This window comes from Glandiceps talaboti, chromosome 18, assembly GCF_964340395.1.
Source record: "Glandiceps talaboti chromosome 18, keGlaTala1.1, whole genome shotgun sequence".
NCBI classification, from domain to species: Eukaryota; Metazoa; Hemichordata; class Enteropneusta; family Spengelidae; genus Glandiceps; species Glandiceps talaboti.
Genome location: NC_135566.1, coordinates 19,372,578 through 19,384,553, shown reverse-complemented (window position 1 = coordinate 19,384,553; position 11,976 = coordinate 19,372,578). Strand labels below are relative to the sequence as shown.

At 34.8% G+C, this 11,976-nt stretch overlaps 1 protein-coding gene across 1 annotated transcript in view; it reads left to right on the top strand.

Moving 5' to 3' along the window:
- Positions 1-3,109: 3,109 nt before the first annotated feature.
- LOC144448855 (flotillin-2-like) overlaps positions 3,110-11,976 on the top strand; it is a 30,989-nt gene continuing 22,122 nt past the window's right edge. The window contains exon 1 of the mRNA XM_078139166.1: positions 3,110-3,271. Within this exon, the coding sequence (XP_077995292.1) occupies positions 3,223-3,271 (49 nt within the window). The 5' untranslated portion in view covers positions 3,110-3,222. The remainder of the gene's footprint in view (positions 3,272-11,976) is intronic.

The following is an 11,976-nucleotide window of genomic DNA, read 5'->3' as shown; positions in this document are numbered from 1 at the left end:
GTCTAGTTTCTGACGACCGTGTTCCGATTTTACACTACATTATCTTCACACGTTATTGGTGTGTGACGATAACGTAGTGTAAAATCGGAACACAGTAGCCATCAAGGAACTAGACTAAGTTGCAGCTAGTGTTTAAAGTAACTTAAGATAACCTGGGAGTTGTCAAAATTATCTGATAAAAAGACTTACAAGAAAATAGATTTATTTGCCTGTTCAGCTAGAGTCTGAGTTATACCATGACATATTACTTATATATGAAACTTCAATTCTTAGTCTGTAAAGTACGCCGTGATGGGGCGCCCTCACACATCGGCCAACCCCTCTGTGAGAGGTGAGGGCGGAACGTTATCACGTCGTATCTTACCAGTCTACTTCAATTCTTTGCCCTTTGTTTCTAGGCATTCAACTTTCAAATCGTTTGTCTTGGCAAACTAATACTGTACCTGGTAAAGAAGGCACAACAACGTCTATATTTTCTGAGGCGTTTGAAGGAAATTGGCATGAGTAATTCCATTCTAGACAACTTTTATCGCAGTGTTATAGAGAGTATTTTAACATATATGCTATCACAGCCTGGTTCAATAATATGTTCAAGGATGAATTGAATAAACTTGAGCGGGTTGTGCGGACAACACAAGGAATCATCGGTACAGAATTGCCATCATTACATTCCATTTATAAGTCACGTACTATGCACAAAGCAATAGCCATTATTAGCCACCTAGCTAGCACATGATTTCTTTAAAATTTTACCCTCTGATAGGCGGTATAGGACCATCAGAACAAGAACAGGACGTTTTAGGAAGAGTTTTTATCCATCTGCAATCCGTATTTTAAACCGAACATAGACATCTACCGCCTGTTTTATTATAACCTGTCTTAATATTGTTTTTAGTATCGTGTATGTTTTATTGTCTGTTGTGTCATTCTTTTATATTCTTAGTTTTATTCCCGTTTTTTTATGAGCTCGTGTGAAAAATCAATTTCCAATGCTTTGTTAGCATATGGCAAATGAAGCTATTATTATTATTATAAAACCACTGTTCAGATTGTCTTATTTCTTCTTCTCAAAATCTAAGGCACGCAAAAGAAAACTAATTGGATTTGCGTAAAGATGCCTTCATCTGTTCCATGGCCAGTGTTAGGTATGTAACACTCAGTACATACATCTCCTGAATTAAGCTACCCCCACCCCACGCACCGGCCCCTCCACAGTACCTATGACATATATATTCACTCATTTGTTTATCCTCAGTCCCAATGAAACCGAGATTAAAAGTCCCAACAGACATATATACATTTATATAAACAACCGTATAACAAGAAGAAAGGGTTGCACTAGTGCAAGGGCCTGATTTTTACAGTAAAGATCCACAGGTGTACTGTAAACGGTTAAAACTGTTTACCATTCTTCGAGAATCTCTCTAGTATAAAAACACATTGAATTTCTCTTAATTCGAGCAGAATTGAATTCGACAGAGTAACTGCAAACTGGAAACTATGAGAGATGTCGAATAGCGTTGTAAAAATTCGATGAAAATCTGGGGGATTAGTCGTGGACTGTACCCCTAATAATGTTAAAAATGATCGTTAGAGCTGTGTGTGTGTGTGTGTGTGTGTGTGTGTGTGTGTGTGTTGTGTGTGTATGTATGTATGTATGTATGTATGTATGTATGTATGTATGTATGTATGTATGTATGTATGTATGTATGTATGTATGTATGTATGTATGTATGTGCGTGCGTGCGTGCGTGCGTGCGTGTGTGCGTGCGTGCGTGCGTGCATGCGTGCGTGCGTGCGTGCGTGTGCTCTTTTATACCACCCACATCTACAGGGGCACGTATTGTGCTCAAATTGCCGTTCAAGAAAATATCGTATGAATCATGCTGCTACAAATGTTTCAATCTCTATACTACTAGCAGAGTAGTGTTTTTCCTTACAGGTAGGAATATATAGTCAAAAGGTTGTTATATTTAGCCTGTAGACCAGGAAAACAACAATCTAAGAAATATTACACGCCCCTATGCCCACATTCCCCAAGATCCCCATGCGAAACTTGAATATTCAGTTGTACCCCCACCCTCTATGCGAAATCTTCAATCGGTTCATTATACTGCAACTCGTCTGCTAGAGCGCCACCAACCAACCACTGCCAGAAAAATCCATACAGACACAGATAGACAGATAGATAGATAGATAGATAGATAGATAGATAGATAGATAGATAGATAGATAGATAGATAGATAGATAGATAGATAGATAGATAGATAGATAGATCAATTGATAGACATATTGATTGATTGATTGATTGATTGATTGATTGATTGATTGATTGATTGATTGATTGATTGATTGACTATTAAATTGAATAATTAATTGATCGAAACGTAGAGTGACATAAAGTAACGAATTTGAGCACAGAGAGGGCCCAGGCTTAGTTATAGATATATTTACGAAAAAGCACAAAACAAACAACAAACAACAAATAAACAAACAACACCGTAACATGAAGGACATGGTAATTACAAATTAATATCAACAATATGTCTATGCAACAAGAATGTCATGTTTTGATATATGTGAAATGGCCACTAATGTCATATAGAGGGGTCATTCATGTTTGTCAGTGTTTATAATTATGTTGTTTTGTTTGTTTTGTGTGTTTTCGTAAACACGACTAACTAAGCTCGAGCCCTTGTGACTTGAGAGGCAATAAGTAATAATTGATTTTCTTCATTTCCGGGCATGGTGGTTATCATGATCCTTATTTTGAACTCTGAAAATAAAAGGTCGAGTAAGGATTATTAAAATAAATTGTCGTCATAATAGACTAGCTATGTTTATGTGGTTGTTACAGGCAACGTCGTTTTAGATTGGATATTTTAAAAAATCTTAACAGTAACCTTTTGCTCTGTTGTTTTTGGTCACCTTACTAGGCAAAGATTTATGAAAACACTTTGTTAATTATTTGCCGATATTTGTCGTTGGTTTTAGACGTTGAGTTTTTTTTTGGTACTAAAAGTGAAAGTGTCCCCTATCTTAGGAATGGAATATTCCAAATGGAAAGTCGTCTTTTTTTTCACGGTCACGTGACCCTGTTGCTGTCGGCCATTTTTGTTGTCCCTGCATACTGACGACCCAATATCGCAAAACCTAGCCTTTCCAGGTGTTTGTCACATATTTTCGTCGCAGCTGGTGAGATATAGCGGGTATTTTGAAGTATGGGAAATTGTCATACCGTCGGACCCAATGAAGCGTTGGTGGTCTCCGGTGAGTGGCTTTTTGACCTCGGATTTGGTTGAAAATTGAGCAGATTAGTTAATACATGACAACCCCTTTCGCTACCTCGCTCTACTGTACTACTACACGTAAACTCGTACCTACGTAGTATTTCATTTACGTGTGGGCGTTGTACTGCTTATTTCGAAATATGAGCCCTTGTTATATCTGTGAAAAAGTGTTTTGCGATGTTCAAAATACAACTGACAGTTCGCGAAGTAAAGGGTAAGATTGTGAACGTTTAGTGTAGTAGGGTTTCCCACTCCCAGATTCCCCAGCTAGATTCCTTCCGTGTAACGTTCTTTTGACGCTTATTCGTGGTAAAACTAATATATTATATAATGTTACTTTTGTGAATTGAAAAAATGGAATGCATTTAATATGATCTTTGTTGACCAGAATCCCCAAGAATTCCATATCTAACAGGATTGTGTGGACACAAAACACTTGAACGTAACGCGAACTACGCAAATGAAAATATTCCAGTTTCTCAAACGGGACAGTCGACATAACAGATGTATGTAATTTGTAAAATTGGAACAAAGCATTTTTAAAAATCATCGATCAATATTAATTTCTAAATAACAATGTCGAAAATGCGGTTATGATATTCGAAGCTGTTATTATTGTCAAGTCAATTTGGATTGTTTTGTAGTGAAGTAAGGAAAATACCGTGATAGGGTGTGTGTGACCCAAATACGGATCGTCAGACTGGTCACATGGAAATATATCATTCAATCATGTCAATGATTATTACTAACAGGCTAAACACTCGGTTTTTCCATCATGGCGTTCGGTCTGCAATAGGAGTTCATTTTTGAGGAGATAATTACATTTCATTTGTGAAAACAAATTTTATCCCATAAATTTTGCCCTAGAGAAAGTTTGGATATAAAATATAGATGTATTTGATAATTAGTATATAGTGTAAAGATCAAACAAAAGAAATGTTATCATTAATATGTCATGTTTATGTTTGTTTTTGACTTAAATCAAATTAGTAATCAGACTTTATCATGGTAATGTGAGAAGTGAAATAATAAAATGACTACTTTTATGTTTGTTCTAAAAAATATAACCCCCTCCCTCAAATAAAAAATACTAATTATGCAATGTTAACAAAATAATACAATAAGGGTAGAAAATATAATGCAGTGTCTTAAGAAAATTCATTGGTTGGTTCTGATATCTATGAACCGCCATTGTGTCATGGTATTAACAAATAGAAGAAATTGCACTCACACTGGAGAAAAAAGAGGTGTTCAGGAAAATAGTTTTGAAAATGTGAAGAATGCAGAATTTTATTGGTTATGTTTTTATTTTTATAGAACTGTAACAGTTTAGTACAAAATAGTCTGCAGTGGAATAAGAATTGAAATTTCTGACCGTGTATTGTCACAGAAAGAGCATTCCAGCTAATTGTTGCGTACATAGTGCATGTTTTTCTGTGGCAGTCATGTGAAAGTCACATGGCCTGGAGGGTCAGGTTGACCTATTGTTGTTGTGTCATAGAATGGAAGGTATGAGTCACACTCTGTATGCTATGCTATGTTGACATGCCATACAGTAAACATTACCTGGCAAATATAGGCATAGTTAAAAGAAAAAAATTGAAAACTGTATTTCTTTAATATTCATCAAAATCTATATTCATACATTGTAGAACTTTGAGTGTTATACAGAAGTTTGAAATTGTTAAAAAGTTATCAGGGTGATACAAACTGCAGTAAGTTCAATAGTTAAACAAATTACCTGACATGAGTTAAATATTAACATTTTGATAACTAATGGGAATATGTAAATTCTATAATGTCTTGGATTAGTACATACAGCCATACATACATTCGATAACAGGTGATCGTCTTATCAGAAGTTGGAGTTGTAATATTGCTAAATCATGTGTTGTGATTGTGACTGCTGTTGTTGTAAAATATCTGGACCAAATGAAGCTATTGTAGTGGCAGGTAAACTAAGTTATAGTTTATTTTATGTCATCAAAGCATACTCTTTCTTTGGTCTACATGTCAGGTGTGAATGTCATGTCCACCCACTAAGTTATCTAATTGTTGATCACACCCTAACAAAACCAGTCGCAAGTTTTTTCTGCTTTCTGAAGAACACGTTAAACTCTAAACATGTCTATGATGTCTGCATGCATCACTGCACTGTCATGGTTGAATTCTGGAAAAAGAGAAAGACAAGCATGCCATGACCTTGAAAGTTGCATTTTGAGAGTTGTTTGCTTTTAAGATTTGCCTTTCTTCAACATGACCTCATTACATTGATGTACAAAAACAAATTTACAAATTTTGCATTGGTTTCTGTAGCACGTATGCAAGTCATTGCAGCCACTGATTGTAAGGATCCACCTAGTGTAGGTTTTGCTCAGTGATGTGTTTTATGAAAATACGGCTTCAAAGCTTTTCTCCAAAGTGTAGAACTTGTACCCTAATACTATAGTGCTTGCCAGAGTATTTGAGGTATGCAGGGTAAGAAATTGCCATCTGGTGTGACCGTGTCAAAGTTTGTTCAAATTTGTGCAAAGGAAACATTTAAAATCTTTCCATCAGTGTTCGATTCATAGAACTTGTCAATATCAGATGCTGTATGAAATAAACTTTTAAATTTTAGCATTGATTGAGACATTCAGGTTGCCCAATCATTGTTATGTAATATACATGTAGAATGGAAAAAATTAGTCACACCATGTTGACATGCCTCAAGTAGTACATAATGCCTGCAGATATATGCACAGAATAGTTCTAAAAAACTTGATCAAACTCCACACTCCTAAACTTTGAGCGTTTATGTATTAACAAAGTTTAAAACTTTCCTGTTAAATTTTTACCCTGTTGCCAAGGTGATATAAACTGTGTTAATAGTCAAAAATTACATCAACCACAAGTTAAATATTAACATTATTAATAGAGAGGAGTGTTTAAATATGCAAATAGATACACAGATAATGAATGTACATAGTTCGGCCATATTTAGTGACATCTTTACATCTTGTTAAATACTACTGAACCATGTGTTGTGAGTGTGATTGCTGTTGTATTAAAATATCTGGACCAAATGAAGCTCTTGTGGTGGCAGGTAAACTTATAAATTATTATTGTCAGCATGCAAAGCAAACTCTTTACTCAAAGTCACTCAATATGTCAGAATTGAAGGTCATGTACACCAGTTCACACAATATCAGAAACAACAATAATAACATGAATTGATATGTGGTGTTCTTTAGAACAAATTGAGCTTCTATCATGTCTACCTATAACCTACTGTTATGGTAAAATCTGGGAAAAAGAGAGAAAAACACATTGGCGCTTTGACCCTGAAGGTTGTTAATATTTGGCTTAAAAGATTTGCATGTCTTCAATATGACCTCATTAGTATTGACATAGAAACAAATCTCACCTGTTTAAATTTGTTTTCTGTAGACATGTATATATAAAATCTGACATCTCAGCCATTGTTGTGGTATTGTTCCACCAAATGTACATTCATTTGAATGACAATATGTTTTATAAAAAAATTGATATAAACTGAAAGAATGCATCAATATCTTTTCTTGAAAGGTATAGAACTTGTAAGTTGTACCCTGATACTCTCAAAATGTTGACACTGTTTTGGCATTTGACATGTGAGATTAATTACAAAATGTAGGGCTTGCATTTCTAGTTTCAAATTTGTGCAAAGGAAACATTGAGTCATAGAACTTAGAAGAACTTGTAGCATGTGACTCATATATATCCATTTTCCATGTTTTAGGAATGCACTGGCACCAAGCTATAGAACTACATGTATAGAACTAGAAATTTATATTGAATATTATTATGTTGCAGTCATAAAGAAAGACCCACCTCACATACACAGAATAATAAATTAATATGCATATTCTAGACTGTTTGAAATTATAGTTATTTGGCAACCTCTCAAAAATGCACTCAACATTGTTTTTAGAAAAAAAAAACACTTTGTAAGGGAGTTTGCCTCCATAATATAAATAATCTCACCCTGTGACCTGTCATGCGTTCCTTATAAGGATGACACTCTGCTTGTTTGACAAGACAGTCTGCAACTACATATTTTAGCATGTATAAGTCTGCATGCAAAGTATCGGTCCAAATGTCAGTCAGTTTTTAACAAAAATTTAGCATTAATATGTGTATAGTGAGGAATATCTAGTAGGAGGTCAACCTCCCCTGTAATGTAAACAAGTAAGTGTCTTAAAATGTTGTCCCCAGCTTGCTGAGGATCTAAGAAAGGGCATGTATATGTAGTTGCAATTTGTAATTCAAGATTTGATGTGCATTAGCATGGGACCTTATCTATTTCATTACTACATGTAGGGCTTCTGTGACCTGACTACAGTAGTACCTATCACATGTTACCAAGTGTCAACCTAAGTCCTGGCCTTAATTAATCCTGTTTTGCTCAGTTTGTAGTTTTTTTGTGTACTAACAATTGGAAATACCCCCTCAGGGCATATTAGAGAGAGGATTACACTACAAAGCAGGCACATGTGTATCGGTTGCTAAGAAAAGGAAAAAACTGCTCAATACAATTGTACATTATGGTCAGTGCAAGATACATTTATAAGTAGCTAATCAGAGTCTAAGTCCATCAAGTAAATGTTTACCACAACATCTCATATCTATCTGTATTTATAGCTGTATGTATTGAAAGTGTTTCATCCTGATCTAGAAAATGGGGAATACTTTGATGTGTTTTCTAAGTTTTGCTTTCCATTAGAGCATGGATATAGCTAACATGTAGGTAGGTATGTGTGTGGTAATGTTTTTAGACAAGATATCCTGAACTTTTTCAAGCTCTTACTTTCGGAGATATCCTGATATCCAGATATCCCGAACTTTGACAATTTTACAGAAGTTAGCACATGTTTCTGTCTGGAGGCCTTGTCCTGTATAGTTAGAAGTCTTAAATTGAGTATGAATGTCAAGATGTCTATTACTAGTGTCACAGATTTTTTATAAATAATTACATGTATGTATGTGACTTTAAAATGAGAATGAATAGTGTTATGAATCGGAAAATTTAGAGAAGCCAATATTGTCATAATAGAATATTCAGAAAGTGTAAATGGAATAGTCTTTGATGAAAAATGTGGACAGTGATAAAATTGAAATATTATGAGTGATGAAGTGTTATAAGGAAAGAACTAATGACAATACAAAATGAGAGGCAGAACTACTATAGGAAATCATACAATGAATTTCCGTCAATTCAGTCAACTAGATTTCCTGTTCTGATAAAAGACTTTTTTTATATGCTATACAATTTTACTTTCATATGTTACATGTCACAGTTTTGAGATGTGACATGTACTGTTTCTATGTTTTGTTGGTATTTTTGAAGCAATAGGAAACCCAGTAGCTTGGTGGCCAAGATGGGAGATCTACTAGTGTGGTGGCCAAACTATTCTATAAATAGCAGACCTAAGTTTTCTTGTAATTTAGGATGGCCCCCCAGGGTAGATATCAGGTTGTATGAAAAAAATGAATATACATGTATAAAATACATGGTGTACATTGTATGTTGACCAGTTTAAGTGGGCTAAAATGGCATGATTTCATTTTGATTAATAACATGACATACATGATGCAATTTAACATACAACTGATGTAAAGGTGAGCAAGGGTCAACAGTAGATATTTTACCCCAAAACAAAATATTTCAATGGAGAACAAATAATTTTATTCCACATTTATTATTGAAAATGCTTTACCATTCCTACATTTCTGATAATTATGAAATGCATTGCAAGAAGGCTTTGAAACAAAGTCCACAAATCATGATGCCAAATAGTTTACATCATATATATATGTAACAGAACACTTTTCGCAATGAAAGCAAGGAGACCCATTCTACGTTAGCAGGATTGTGTTTTTATTTACTAAAATGTCATATTCTTCACCTCAACAATATGCATATTTGGAAGATGTTCACTTGTGGTATACTTCCATAGTGTTCTTTTATAACTGTCAGGCAAAGTGCTCTCTAAATAAAAAACAACAGATTTTTATTGTGGGTCATAATGATAACAACTAGAGTTTGCTCCATGTAAAGTCACCTCAGAGTAAGACATAGGGGAATGCCAAATTTGAGGGCTCACAGGATATTGTTGTGCATTTGTCAGTGGCAGTCAAAGGGCACATTGTTGAAGAGCCACATGGGCCTTTTATGGTAGTACCGGGTATTAGTGGTAATAAAAGTGGTGTAATGGTGATGCTTTGGCATTGTACTTTTGTCTTGTTTTATGTACTGTATATATGTATATATAGAGCCTGGCATAATGTACTGTCCTTATGCATGGTATGCCCTGACCTGTGAAACACTGAAAGATAACATTTTTTCTTATGGGTCAAGTTTTGGTGTCACAGGAATTTGGTGATCACAGTTCATGTGTACATGCATGTACATGTATGTGTTGGTATGTTAAATTGGTCTTGAGGCCATTATACTAGTACACTCTCTCACAGCCTTGCTGCTTTCACTTAGTCTAGTTCCCAGACAGTATCGTTATGATCCATACCTTCACTCATACAGTATAGTCAAGACCCTGGTGAAAGGTGTTAATTATGGTTCAGCCCCATACTGAGTGAAGAGCTAAAAGTGCATGTCACTAGTAATAATGAACTGTCGTCACCGTTCATTAAATATTCATTTGGTACAACTGTTTCGATGATGTTCAATGTCTAACCAGGACTCCACCACCAATCTGTTTAAACTAAATCACATGGGGACGCAACAACATAATCATGTTTATATCAGTGCTGCAGGAGGGAGCACAGAAATGTGTGCTGATTGAGGGGATATGACCAGACGGTTGTTATGGTTAGGGCACCGTTAGAAACCATGTGCATATTTTGGTCATCCAGACTACTTTCACTAAACTATCTTGGTATATCAGTTTGACCATTTGCTATAAACTGCAAGTCCAATCTAGCCCTCAACTGTAATATTTATAAAGAGTAAGATTATGTTACCAAGATTATTTACAAATGGTGAAAGCTCACTCACTGCGAAAGTAGCAAGCTACTTACATACATTTGTACATCAAGTTCTTTTGATCATTCGATGCTCCCCTATGGCATACTATGTGATACTGATAACTTGCAAGAAGAGCAAATTTTTCACACACACATCATATTGGCGCAACAACAAACATTTTATATCTTTTATTAGACACACTGCATATGCAGTGACTGTTAGACACACTGCAAATGCAGTAGATAAAGTCTATTGAAATGTCTAAAATTTTAAGGAGATAACAAAATGAAATGAATAAAATAAAATGTAATGGGTATAGATTAGAAGGGCATCCCGTGTCAAATACAACTTTTGACCCTTGAAACACATATAGGCAGTACTTAATGATATCTATTACTATAATAATCTATTCATAGTCTAATTACCATAATATATTTACTAATTTAGCCCCAATGAAAGTAAAAATAGTATGGTTTCAATTACTGACCCTACCCACTTTTTCCTTGCTGACCCTTACCTTTAGTATGTAGTAGTTCAAAGAAAATGGCATGGCAATGGCATGAACATTAGAAATAAAGGAAAAATAATGAGTATATAGTTTGTTGAATAAGCGAAGATGAGTCCAACTACAGAGAATGTTAGTCTGGATGCCAACAATGGTCTCTAACTAAACCACTTGTAACAATACCATATAGGAACTAGACTATGAGAATGTACACTTTATGGGGAGACTAGAACTTGACGAGATAGATACGAGTTTAATATGAAATGACAAGAACTTGCTCTCAGTGAAGTTGAATTTAAAACGTTTTAAAAATTGAAATTTGTCAATACTGATCTTTCCTGTTTTTGAAAGGTATGTGAACGGATACATGACATAAATTTTGTCAAATGGCTATGTGTAAATGTATGTATTTTGTAGGTTGGGTTTTTTATGCCATTGTTTTGAATGACAATCTATACACCCAAATATGCACAATGCAAATAAAACGTCAGTGTAAAAAGGTGATGTATTGCAATGTTAAAATGTAGTGTAAATACTGTGAGCAGGCTCTGATTTCAAACTAGGTTAGTAGGTAGGTAGCATTTATTTTGATATGTTATGATTTGATGTGATGTATGTATTATATACTGAAATATTCAAGTTATTGATGAAAAAAAGGACAATGACATTTTCCATTACCACATTTGACCTATCAAAGCGGATCAAAGTGGGGTCATTTCAGTCACATATTGTATTTCATCTGGTCGCCTTATACAGGCTGACTTGAAGTTTTGTTTGACCATATTTCAGATAATATTGAAAAAAAAATGTATCTGTGATATAAATGGATAAAATCATAAAATCATCCTAAGTGATATATGGGGTGTGGGGGTGGGGTGGAATGGAGTGGGATGGGGGTGTTCATAGATCAGTATAGTCTTTAAATAACAAAACAGGTTGCTCAGGTAAACAAAGAAGGGTAAATAGAGATTGACCCTAAATACTAGTAGTCAACAATGTCTCAGACAGATTACATTGCATGATAACATTTTAAGATGGAGTCCAGTCATGCATACATTATGTACACATTTCACACACTATGTAGTAATTAACAACCAGAAGCATTAATGCCAAGTACTTGTAATTATTCCCATTACCTCTGTTCTATTTTAAGTGAAGACTTTATAAATATACTAAG